The 12,970-nt window shown below is 50.9% G+C and overlaps 1 protein-coding gene across 1 annotated transcript in view; it reads left to right on the top strand.

Annotated features, from left to right (window-relative positions):
- The window catches only part of TMEM88B (transmembrane protein 88B), a 39,115-nt gene extending 29,041 nt beyond the window's left edge, over positions 1 to 10,074 (top strand). Inside the window, exon 2 of the mRNA XM_019511848.1 lies at positions 8,250 to 10,074. Within this exon, the coding sequence (XP_019367393.1) occupies positions 8,250 to 8,519 (270 nt within the window). The 3' untranslated portion in view covers positions 8,520 to 10,074. The remainder of the gene's footprint in view (positions 1 to 8,249) is intronic.
- The last annotated feature ends 2,896 nt before the right edge of the window (positions 10,075 to 12,970 follow it).

A 12,970-nucleotide genomic window follows, 5' to 3' on the forward strand; every position in this document is an offset into this window, starting at 1 on the left:
ACACTTTGGGTGTGGGGTCTCCCACACAGCAAAGCAGTCCCGCTATGCCTGTGTCCCCAGGGAACCAAGCCAGTGCCTCTCATGCCTTGCATTAGCCTTCTCTGTTCTCTCTAGTCTCCAAACTACGTAGCACAGCCCTACCAGAGCCCTTGCTTCTGACCTGGGACCTCTCCCAGGGTCCTGTGATGGGTCGTGTGAGCAGGGGCTCAAAGCTGTCATTGCAACATGCAGCCACACAGTTTACGGGTCTCTAACGTATTCTCACCAGGACTGGGCTGAACATGGCAGCTTCCCAGCCTGTGCTGTGACCCACGAGGAAGAGCCTGAAAGCAGCTCGCTTGCAGCAGTGGGCTGTGGTGCTGAGCTGCTTTGCTCTTCGGTGCTCTCAGCTACAGGGGATCTCTTACATACAACAGGAAGCCCTGTTCATATCTCCCCTGCCCCTTTCCTATACAGATAATTCGGAACAGCTTGGAATTAATAGAGAAACATTAAAAAGCAATTTCTATTAGGCCTCCAGACCCCAGGCAGAATCAGCTGAAGCCATTTCCTAGCAGGAGTGAGCTAATAATAATTTACGTATTCATCATGTACATTCAAATGAGCTAATCAGACTTGACTTGAGCTGTGAAGACAACCTGGAACTAGTACGTTATGTCTTCTAATGAGGGTGTTTTCTGGGGAAAGGAATGAAAATATCAAGAGGGGGAAAAAATCACGGTGCAATGGAGATGTTATTGCGTCCTTCGGTTCAGAAGGATTGGCCCATGGGTCGGAGCTGTTTCCCATCCACGCTGGCTACAACCTCGCTGTACGTCCCAGATGTTTCATGTGACCTCATGATGCTGCAGAAATGTTGGGAGTGGTTATACTGCTGTTGTGCTGTGGACCCGGTTCGGGATCTGTTCCTAGCAGAGTCATGTATCTCAGGCCAAACCTGGCGAATCAGTCCCAAACTCTACTGATGGAGCAGAGCTCAATCATTCAGGTCTGTGTGGTGCTACCATCGGCAAGTCTCTTCCCTCCCAGACTCTTTAGCCTGGGGTTTTCAAATACTCGCAATTCCACAGCAGGCATCCTATATCAGACAACCCTGGAGGGCTTGGAGTTCAGATGCCCTCTAGTCTCACTTGCCCCTACCCAAAAGGCCAAAGAAGAAAGCTAGAAGGAAAGCCCGAGAGCAAACCCTCATCGCCATAAATTGTGTAGCCAAGATCCTTGCATTTGGAGGCATTTGTAGATGGGAACCTACCACAAGGATAGGTTAGTGCAGCCCAGTAACATGTATGCGTGTGAAGGGCTCATAAGGCCAGGGACTGGAAGGGAAGCATCTAAGCCCATAGGCCCAGCCCCCTGCTGTCACAGACACCCGGTTCACATAATCCCCTTCATAAACCGTCCCAGCTCTTTCATGAAAGGGGTTAAAGCATTTGGTTCCCACTGCTCCTGTGGGAGGCTGTTCCAGCACCTCATGGCTCTGATGGTTAGAAACCTTCATCTGATTTCCAGCCTAACATTATTTGTAGCCACTTTGCATCCATTTGTTCTTGTGCCAACACAGTCCTGCTGCCTACATAGCTCTGATCCCTTGTCCCAGCACTGATGGACAACTGTTCTGCTTCACAGGTGGCTACCTTCTAGTGGTGGGTGAGCGGATGCCCTCCCGTAGCTCTTATTTCTGCTTGCAAAGCATGTTTGAATCCTTGGGGAGGAAAAACACATTTGAATTGTCCCACAATTGTAATTGAATTGAGGAGCACCTCTTGCTACTGCAGTCTCATTCCACCACGGCACTGAAGGCACCTGTTTTAAACCCAAATTCTCCAGGGCAGGGACTATCCCAATTCTTGGTGCTGTAGCTGCAGAGAGAAGCTGGGGAAGCAGATGGTGCATGCAATGCCCAAACCAAGCAAAGAAAAAGGTTCCTGGTTCGTAGGAGTCTTCCTGTCTCTGTATTTATTTAATCTCCAGGCTGCTGGCCAAGCCTGAGTTATTGCCCAAAGGCTGTGACACTTGTTAGATTAGAGGTTTAATTAGACCATTATGTGCATGTCCCCTGCTTGCACTTCTTCTGGCCTGACTACTGCTAAAGCAAAGTGATAGTTTTTTGGCCAGCTGACAGCTCAGCTCATTGTACATGGCCCCTGGGACAGGGGGCCATGTGGGTGAGTTTGATCACAATCCAGCTCTTTTAGGAAAAGTTTCTAGGCTACAAAGCTCCCCTACCAGCCACTGCCAGCACAATTAACCTGTAAGTAGAGGGAAGTCTACAGTGTCACTTAAGACTTGACCTAAAGTCTGCTGAAGCCAAGATGTTCACCTTGGGCAAGTCACTTAATTTCTGTGCCTTGGTTCCCACTAGGCAATCCAACCTTTCTCCCATCCCCTGCTTGCCTTGCCTATTTAGATTTCCTAAACATATTTCCTGGGCCATCACAGCTACAGCATCACTCCAACATTATTTAGATTATAAACTCTGATTCAGGGATGCTCACCCCTTATGCGTGTGTATAGCCCCCAGCCCAACGGGGCCTTCATCTCAGCCGGGACTGCTCAGTGCTACTGTGAGGCTAGCAACATTGCTGTCCACGGTCTGTGACTCTGCAGAAGACATCACAGTCTGGGGCTCTCAATCCAGCATTTGGTGGATCTAAATTCATGTTGGTGGCAAAGACGTGTTTGCCTCCCAGAAGAAATTCTTGGCCTTAACCAAAAAATAGTCACCCCTTTCCTTCACCAGTGCCTTCTCCTACTGCCACATAGATGGGGCATTGAAAGACTGTCAGCGCTTGGGTGATAGGCCTTCGGGATCTCATCATGCCCCCAGTATAAACATTATACCCAAGGATACCCAGTCATTGTACCTATTATACGTCTGCTAATGAAGGTGATGTTGAGCCATGCTTTGTTCCCAGTGCAATCGCTGTAAAGTGAGCCTAAGCTCTGGTTTGCAATGAAATGAGAGATCATCTCTGGATCTTTTCTCATAATTGTTTTGCAATGAATCAAATATAATGAAGCCACCCCCTACCTTTGTGTAGGACATACAGAAGAGGCAGTTGGGCAGAGGATGGGCATATTGGAAGTAGTATTATTGCCAAGTGGTATTCTGCCTAAATTGAGCCAATGCAGAGATATCACGGGCTATGTCGACCCACAGAGTTCACTCAGGAGATCACCACTCAAGTTTGAGCATGTGAGTTGGCCTAGCCAGGGTGAGAGCAAAGCCATATTGATTGTGGTCACTCAGCTATGTCCACATGGACAATATAGTCAATCATGTGAGACTCTAGACTGCCTGGGGTCATACCCCATAGTACCTGGACTGCTCTGAACCAGGCAGAGACTTGTCCTGCGTGGTATTTCAGTAGTATGCTGTTGAGCATCTATGCCAGTGCCTGGTAGAACAGGTATGCGATTGGGAAATCACCAGTGAATGGGGTGCGGTAGTACAGAGACGGAGCCAGGGCCCTTCTGGTTCTTGGGAAATGTTGCAAAATTATCATTTTGATGCAATTTGGAGAAAAATCAGATTTTTTTCTTTAAATGAAGTTTCCCGCAAACTGGAAACTGCTTTCCCCCCAGCCCTGGGTGCAGACAGATTGGTGGGCACTTTACAGTGCAGGATTGTGACGATGACTATTTCCCTGCTCCTTTATTTGGCATTGCTTCGTGTAAATATTATTGCACAATAGTCTGTTCCTGTTTAAAACATCCCAGTAGTGAGCTGGATCCCAGCCACACACATGCAGATGGAGAGGGAGACTGTCTTTCTGGCAGGCCGCGGTACAAAAGCATTGGTGCCCTTTCGCAGTCCTCCAGCTTAGAAGGGAGGGGAAGAGAGGGGAGGCTACACGTACTGAGAACTCTTTTTTCTCTGTGCCAAAGATCAAGCAGCAATGAAGACAGCTGAATGACAAGCCAGCTTGGCAGGACAACCCCTGCTCTCCAGAAGAGACTTGATTCTGGCTTCAAAACAAGGAGGCTACTGAGTTTAGGGAGGTTGCTTGGGTCTAGCAGGGATAACCTAGCAGGGAAAACACTTGGTGGTGGTGATACCCGGGAAGGAAGTTGATGAGGTTTTCTATAAACAGTCATTCAAAGGGTGGAAGGAAAAGCTGCATCCTTCTCCCCAGTTCTTCCCTCATCTGTAAGGAGGGTCCAGAAGTTGCTGTTTGCATTTTGTTTCTCCTTGCAATGGCTACAGCTTGAATCGAGGCAGTTTTATTTTATGTCAGGTTTATGGCCTGCGCAAAAAGAACAGGTGAATGTGTTAGTTTTTGAAACAAAGGGCTTTCCCTCCCCTTAATAAACACACAAGTGCGGTTTGTCCGAAGCCTATCAGTTCCCCAATCCTCCTGTCTTGAAAGATGGCCAATTTTCACCTTAAGATGCATCCAGGCCAGGTCTGAGTAATAAGAAGCAGTGAGAGGCATAGATTTTTTTAACCTGTTTTAACATGAGAGTTTGACATGAGCAGGAGACGTTAGAATATAGGCCTGTTTTTCCAAACTGTGAACTCTCGGAGCATTTGGTTAATGCCTTTTGGCCCATGTCTTACTGTAAACTTTGGAACTTGGTTTCGAGAGACATGCTCTGAGCTTAAAAGTCCCCACTTCACACCCGTTTGTGGGGTGACTGGTTGCAACTCCTTTGAGAACAAGGCCTTCTATTGACTCTGTGTCCAGCTGTGCTGTGTCCTGCACCCCTTGCTCTGTCTCCCCAAAGCCAGACCTTAAGGAGAGCACTTGCGTTTGGAAGCAACTGTGTTGATCCATCTGGGAATTAGGGAGTAAGAGAGACTTACAGGCTGTGCTGGTGAAAGACACCATATCTATTGGCTGTGAAAGCTGCCGTCTCTTCTCTAGCACAAGAGATACTGGAACAGGCGGTCACTTCAGCATTAAGCATGGCCCCTGGAGCTGGAGTGCAGTGGCCTTTCGGGGGAACGCAGCCCCAGCAAGGAGGCATGGATGCTGCATTGAAGGCACCAGGCAGAAAACCAGGCGGCTTGTGAAACAGTTCAGAACTTGTGACCTTTCAGAGAGCTGGTGGCTGGGGCACCGGCTGATTTCTAATTTCTTGCTTGGCTGGGTCCAAAACCTGCTCTCCAGTGGCTGCTGCTTTGGAGCTGGGGTGGGGAGGGGGACAGAGAGCAGGGCTGTGTCTGTGAGCTCTGTCAACAGCAATAAAGGGCCTTGCCATCATCCCCGGCAGCCATCCTCTGAAAACGCCCTTTCTCTCCTCCGTCCCCAGCCTCCGCTCTATTAATTCCACGTTAATTATACGAGAAGGTCATCAGCTACTGGGGCCAAGATGAAAGGCGTAAAATGAGCCGTTCAGCTCGGCATGTTGAGGCAGGAGGTGGGGACAGGAGTCAGGGATGCTGTGGATTTGCATGCTGTGGAAAATGAATTCTCCGAGAGATTTAGAGAGGTCAGTAATGCAGAGGGTGAAGAAAGGGCTCTGTATGAAGCACAACTTTCCAGCGAGACCTGCGCGTTGGGACCGTGAGGAAAGAGCCAGTCTGGAGGCGGGTTCATCTGAAAGTCTTCTTCAGAGGGGAATAGGGAAGGCTCTGGCTCCCTTTGGATTGCCTGAGCTTTCTTTTTATTTTAGTTTAAGCTTGTTGGGGTTTTTTTGCTTGCAAAGCTGTCGCCTGGCTCAGTTACTGGGGTGAACTGCCACAGCACTGAAGAGGAAGAGAAGGATTTATCAGCCCGCAGAGTAGCTTTTAATTCCAATTCTAATTAGCGCTTGCATTGCACGTCGTGTTTCTCAAAGCAATCGAAGCACGTTAGCTCCAAGGCCCCCTGGGAGTTATGTAAATTGAACGAGCCCTGAGGTCAGTGGTGTTTTAACAGGGATGAATTGCTCCAATCTTGGGTTAGCAATAGAGCTTCCTGAGCAGTCCTAGAGAAAAGCGTCTCTCACCCCCAGCTAGCCAACGGCCCTGCACTAGTGCTGCACTCAGCATGGATCCAACCTCCTCTTCTTGCAGGTTTGTGCCTTATACAGGCAGAGGACTGGAGGAGCCCTCTGGTCACAGAGCCCAGTCCTCTGCAGTCCCAAGTTAGGTCTTTCCTAAAGCCTGAATTGAATGTGTGCTCTGTCCCACAGCACAGCCACAAAGCACCTAATACAAGCAAAAAAGTGCCAAATGAAGATAGCAGATGAGACAAGGGCACTGCTGGTGCCTTGGCTTTTGCAATGGCAGGGAATTAGGCTGAGAGGATCCACAGTCCACCCTAGCACACGGAGAGAAAGACCCCAGTGGTATTTACCAGCCTGACCCCACACCTGACAATGGGTCTGAGCTTGAGTGAGACATGGCAGCCTAGTGCCGGAGAGGATTTTCAGTAGCTGTTGTGGGCTGGCTGGCGTCAGCATGTAGCCAGCCTGCTTGGGGACCCCTCTGGGAATGCTGCTTTTCTTCCCCCGCTGTGAAATTACTGTGCCCAAGCAGTGACCTTTTTCACATATAAAAGACAAGAGCGTAGGTTCAGGCTTTTTGCTTTTAGGGGAAGGAAAAGCAACAGCAAGAAGTAACCAAAGTCTCCCATAGAGAGGGAGAGAGCACACAGAACATAGACCCCTCTGTACCCGCCTGCAACAGCTCTGAAAACAAAGTGGCCCCTTACACGATTGTTCCCTTTCAAGGCCATGTGGGCTAAGTTGGTAAAAACTTGTCCATCCGTCATTTAAACTGCGCATCTCCTGTGACTTGACAGAGTTTGTTTAAGGACACAAGAGATAAGGAACGATGACGATGGGATACTGAGCTAGCCTGTTGGTCTCAGCTCCAATGCGGCCATTAGATAGATGTTCCTGTTTGTATATAAGTACAAACATGAGTTCCTCTTTGTACACAAAGTCAAGGGCTTCTGGCTCTAAGATATTCAGGCCTCAAGAAGGGATTGTGAGTGCAGATTGGAGGTACAAACTAGCTCTTCCCATGGGTGCAAGGAGTGTGCCAGCTGGGCTCTTCTTCCTTTGCATGGGTAGTTGAGAGAACTGTGCACAGACAAGGCAGCAGCAGCTGGGCATTGAGCTAACACATTTCATTTCCTTCCCTATATTTCATATATTGTCTATACAGTGTCTTTCTTTTACCTGCTGATTGCTTTTGCTGGATACCATCAAAGCAAGAGAAGTTGTGTCTGAATAGAGAAAGCAGGAGAAGCCTGTATCAGTTGCTTGAACAGAAACATCTGGACTTGGAACCTCAGTTGTGATGCGGATGGATATTAAATTAGGGCTTGGAGACTGTAACAATAATGGGGTTTGTATTGTGCTGGGCTCTGCGTGTCTACGCCATGGGACTCGTAGTAGAGATGATATCTTTTATGAGACCAACAAGATTTTTGCAAAAAAATGTTCTTGAATTACCCCATGGGAGACACTCCTGGCCTGGAGGATTTTACAGATGGGTGGGAAGAGATTGGGTGGATAGCAAGGGTGCAATGCATGAGCAGCAGGCTGAGATCTGCAGTGACTCAGACTCACCCAGAAAGCCTGTGTCAAAGCTGGGACTGAAACATTAAGAGCTCCTGAGCACTAGGCTACAGCCATCACTTCAGAGCTACCTTTTCCAACAAGGAGAAGATCTGGCTGCACATTATTTAGTTTGCTCTAATTGTCAGTGTGCTCGTACCACCCACATCACTGCAGCAAATATTACACTATATTATTACGGGTGACTCAATATAATTATCAGTTTCCACTCTGCTGTCTGTTGGCAGGGCCCCTGCCTTGCAGCGATGGCAGATTAATGAAAAGCCTGATCAAATAGGGACTGGAAGCCTCACGTGGCAGCCCTGCCTTGCCTTGGAAAAGTGGAGGGCTGGTCCCAGGGGCTCGGCATTGAGGTTATAACCTCTTTGGGTGGATCTGGACAGCAGGTAGCTCCGTGGGCCCTGGTTGCAGCAAGGGGCAGTAGGTGCTGCTGTGATACAAATCTGTTGAACCCCTGCTGCCCTCATGGGAGGAGGGATCTTCCTTGTCTCTGTTGCGCACCAAGCACAGAGCCGCTGTTTCCTGATTCCCATGCATCTGAGCATCCTTCTACCAACTCGTCCATCTGAGCATCCTTTTGTCAACTTCTGTCTTGTTCATCACGGGGTCACTGGGCTTGTACCTGGACACTTGTGTGGCTTTCACTCTGCCCTGGGCTTTCACGCAGCCTCCAGCCTGGCTGCTTTCCCCTGCTGGCTTCTGACATGCTTTGCCCTTTCTTCCTTCTCTGTCAGGTGCTACACTCCGATGCCTACTACTGCAAAACCATCCTGGACGACAACAGCTCCTCTGCCCTCATCATCCTCGGCTTCGTCATCATGTCCCCGCTTATCGTGGTGGCCATGGCCATTTACTGCAGCCTGGCTCGGCACCTCCGCCTCTTCATGTGCTTCCAGCCCTACTCCAGGGCCGTGTACAAGGGGGTGAAGTGGCGGTGGTACGAGGAGGGCGGGCTCTGTGGCTGTGCCAGGGAGTGGAACACCCAAGTGAAGGCCTGGGTCTGAGCTCACTGCATCGGTGCCCCTGTCCTGCCCGACGCACCAAGCACCCCAGCCATGCACCCAAAGTTACCACCTGAGCCCTCATAGGCGGAGGCTCTCGGCGTGCCGAAAGGCCAGAACATAGGCAGCTCCATAGTAACCCCTTCCCTGTAGCTGTGTCTACACCTGGAAGCATTAGCAGGGCTCTTCCTGCGGTGGTGGAAAAGCACAAAGGAGAGGCATTGTCCAGGGCTCCCTTACACGGGGCCAGTCGCAGCTAAAGTGATCCTGAAGAGCCAGGGCTTGCTTGACAGCAAGCGGAAATGGGGATTCTCCATCCAGTGAGGCAGATGGACATGGCCAGACTCTGCAGCTCCTGTTGGGGTGGCCTGTTTTGCCTAGCATTGGGTCCCTCTGAGCCTTGATCTGGACTGAGCTGTGGTGGGAAGGGCTGCTGACTGCACTGCAGGCCTTGGAGAAAGCGAACGAGGCCCCCAGGTAAAACCCAGCCAGTCAGGAGGAGTCCATCAAGGCTTCCCCACCCTAGACCCCCCTGTGGCTGCCAAGCCTCTGGCCCCTTCCCAAGGTACCTGTGAATCTGCGCCTATATGACACCCAGGAGCTACTACATTGCTGCGCACTCAATGTCTGCCCTGCTTTGCCAAGCTGCTTCCTTCGCTGTCTGTCATGGTGAATACATCCCTTTTAGTCTTAACAGGGGCCAAGTGGCTTGGTGTCTTCCCCACCACGGGCCTGCTCCCAAGCCTGATGTGTTTGTGGTGACTATTGCAAGTTGCCGGCTGCTTGACAGTCTGTTGGAGGATGAGGTCTGCCACCGCGTGCTGCTGTGGCACTGGCCCTGTCCGACCTGCTGTGTTCTCGGTCTGTGCCAACTTGCCTCAGAGATGGCACTGCCCCGTGCAGAGCACGCTGGCAGGGACAGTTGCCTTGCTGAGATCCATGAGACACCTGCAGGCACATGGGCGTGCTTCATCTCCAGAGCTCTCCAGCTGGCACCTTGCACCTGAGGGAGCTTCTTCGGAAAGGCGCCATGCATTTGCATTGAGTGATACAACCTGGCTCCCCTTCCCACCTGACATGGTAGGACATGCAAAGGGGCCAATGCCCAGGTAAAGCCAATGAGACTCTTGGAGCCTTTGTAGACTTCAGCAGTGTCACTCAGTCCCCAGATGTAGTGAGCACATGTTTGTGTGCACACGTGTGTGTGTGTGTTGGGTGGGGGGAAGCATGTCAGCTTGGTGCATAATTCTCTATTTTCTGACCTGCCCCAGGCACCGGGACACTCAAGTCACTGGGCTGGGAGGGTCCTTCTATGCTGCGTGACATTGCTCACTGGAAGCCATATATTCCCAGTCGCTGTTGTTCTTCTGTCTGTCAAATGTGACTCTGTCAAGTGCTGATGTATAAATAAAGCTCATATTGGGGTCCTGCTCGCAGGCCTCTCTTCATGCTGTCTGAGCAGCAACTATACAGATGGTTTCTGTGCGGTGCCCATTGTAACGTGTCTGGGCCGTCGAGGCCCCCTTGTTGTATATTAAACAGCAATTTGTGTGTTTTCTCTCAGGCCTGGCTTTCATTCTTTGAGGGGCCCAAAGCCCTGCTCCCATCTCTGGACGTGATGTGGTGGGGATTGTGGGGGTGGGAATGGCCAGTCTCATGGGAAACTCAGCGGGAAACTCAAACTCACTCCCAGGACATGCACGGTCAACAGACAGACATCAGCAGCCGCACGTGGCCTAGGACGGGGTTGGGGGCATGGAAGGGAACCTGCAAAAAGGGTTGCAAAGGAGGAAGGGCACTGATGTGAATAGCTGGGATATCTGCAGTGAGAACAGGGACCATTTGGAATGAATACGTGAAAGGAGCTGTTTCCAGCCCTGGGCCGATGGGGGCTAGAGATCATGTCACCCTGTATCTGCCAACTGCAGGGCTTCTTGCAGGCACACTGGGACAGCTGGTACTAGGCACCCTTGCAGCCACCCTCGTAGACGGTGCCCATGTCGGCTGCACTCCGGCAGCTCCCCCTCACCGAGTGACCACTCCAGTGATGCTTGCCCCTCACACCTGCATAGCAGAGCCGTAGCTCAATAAGGATTCATTCTGGCTCGGCTGCTTTCTGGTTTGTGCAGGGGCTCAAGGGATGGGCTAGGGGAGAAGCTGCTTGGAGTGTCCTGTGCTCCCAGCTCTGGCACAGGACTCGGATGAACCCGCAGCTGAGGGGGGAGCGTTCTGCTTCTACCTTTGCTAGTGTGAATGTCCTTGCTTCCTCACTGCAGCACTGAACCTCCTTGGTTGCCTGTGTTTCCCCTGCTGAATCATTCCAGGAGCCTTTTAAATGATCTGAGCCACCCCAACCGTGCTGTAAAACCAAAGCCTAGGCAGACCGCTGCCATAATCCCCCCTGCCCTGCCCGGCACGGAGTCCCTTATCGTTCCTGCTGACCCAGCTCCCAGTTTCCTTGCTGGAATCCCAAGGACCTCGCACAGCAGAGCTCCCTGGGTCCTGTGCTTGCCCTAGCAGTCATACCCCACTGTGAGGGCTGAGCTATTAACCCCCACCTTCGGCCAGTGCCATCAGCAGAGATGGGCCAGGCTGGGCATTTGTCCCATCACAACACCTTGGAGTCACTCTGCAACCTACCCAGGTGGTGCCAGGAAGGCAGCAAGGACGTGCCCGACCATCTGCACCAGGGAAGGAGGGGCCTGCACATCCTCGCAGGCAGTCACCAGGGTGGGTGTCTGGGGCTGAAAGCTGTAATTTTAAGCTCCAACGTCAGGTGGGTGGTTCACGTCAGAGCACTCTGCCACTTCGGGCCCCAGCTGCAGCTTCCTATTGTTCTTCTGCTTCTTTTATGGAGGCAGGCAGAGTCGGCCTGCCATTTAGGTAGCTAATCCCCACCTCCCTCTGCTCCCCACGCACTCGGGGGGCATTGCAGGACATCAAGGGAGTGAGGTTAAATTTACCTGTCTGCACCGCCTGATTCCTAGGGAGACTCAACCCCCTGCTGCTGCCCTGGGGCTGCAGAGAAGGAGTCACCCCCTGCTCTGTGATTCAGGGCAGTTCTCTACCTGGGGCTTCAAATGACAATGTAGGAGTGTCAGGTACCCAGGTTGTAGCCGTATTGGTCTAGAGGAAAAGGCAATCAGCACTCCTAGTAGAGATGATATCTTTTATTAGACCAGCAAGATTTTTGCAAAAAAATGTCCTTAATGGCAAGCTCTCGGGCACAAACACCCTTCATCAGGCATTGGAGAAAAGATTGTAAAAGTTTTCCTGGGTAGAACTGAAAGTTCGTATTTCATAAGATTTCACAGAGGAGGCAATAGATGGATAACTCCTCTGGGCAGTCAGACATAAGAGTGACACTGGAGTCTCTGGCCTCCCCATGGTAGGCACTCAGCTAAAGAGCTGCACAAAGCCTTCTCTCCATGTTGCTTGTAGATGGGCAGCCATGGAAATACCCCAGATGCTGAACACCCAGTCCTCTGCCCTGAGCCAGGGTTTGGTCCATCACACTCTGGTCCCAGACCAGCACCCCCCTCAGGCTGCATGGCTGCACCCTGAAGGCTTCATATCACCTCTGTTCCTCAGCAGATGTCTCTCTGCTGCCCAGGTTGGTTTATCTCCTTTCACTGGACAGCTGGTGCCTGAAACTCCTCCGTCACTTGTGCATGGATCAAGCATCTTTCATCTCCTAGCCCAGTGGTTTTCAGCCTTTTCTCATTTGCAGACCCCTAAAAAATTTCAAATGGAGGTGTAGACCTCTTTGGAAATTTCAAATGAAGGTGTGGGCCCCTTTGAATTGATCATAGTCATCTTTTATGAACACTTAGACATAGTCCCAGGGGTTTGTGGACCACAGGTTGAAAACTAGTCTTCTAGCCCATGTCTTGTTTAGTGTCCCTGTGGACTGATGCAAATAGTTTTGCTCTACCCCAGAAGTGGCCACCTTTCAGAGATGGATCAGAGGATCTGACCCCAGGTGCATAAGGGATGCAGGACAGGACCAAGAGTTCAGGACACGTTTTCCAAATGCTTTTCAAGCCTATGGGAGCGTGGGTGCCGACTGAATCCTTCTCGTGACATTCAGCTGCACCAAGGCTGCACCACAGTCTGTTCAGGAAAGGGGAGAGCTCCTTGTTCAGAAAAAGGAGAGCAGATCAAGAGTGTCTGGGGGGGAGGAGGGGTGGAAAATTGCTTTAGGCTTGTTTCCTCAGAGCTAGAAACAGCCTGTCCTTTCATAATCAGATGTTTGTTCCAAAGCGCCCAGGATTCGCTATTATTACATTCTTAGCCGCTTTGCAACTACAGCAGGAGAAAGTTTCTTTCCTTTAACCCCTTGGCTACTGGTGGGTTCTCCAGACAGCACAGTAAGCGTGGAGCACCAGGGCTGGAGAGATGCTGATTTTTATTTACGTGCATTATGGGGCACAGCAAGCACTGCATTAACCCAC

The sequence above is a fragment of the Gavialis gangeticus genome, unplaced genomic scaffold (assembly GCF_001723915.1).
Source record: "Gavialis gangeticus isolate Ggan-Ray unplaced genomic scaffold, GavGan_comp1, whole genome shotgun sequence".
NCBI lineage: Eukaryota > Metazoa > Chordata > Crocodylia > Gavialidae > Gavialis > Gavialis gangeticus.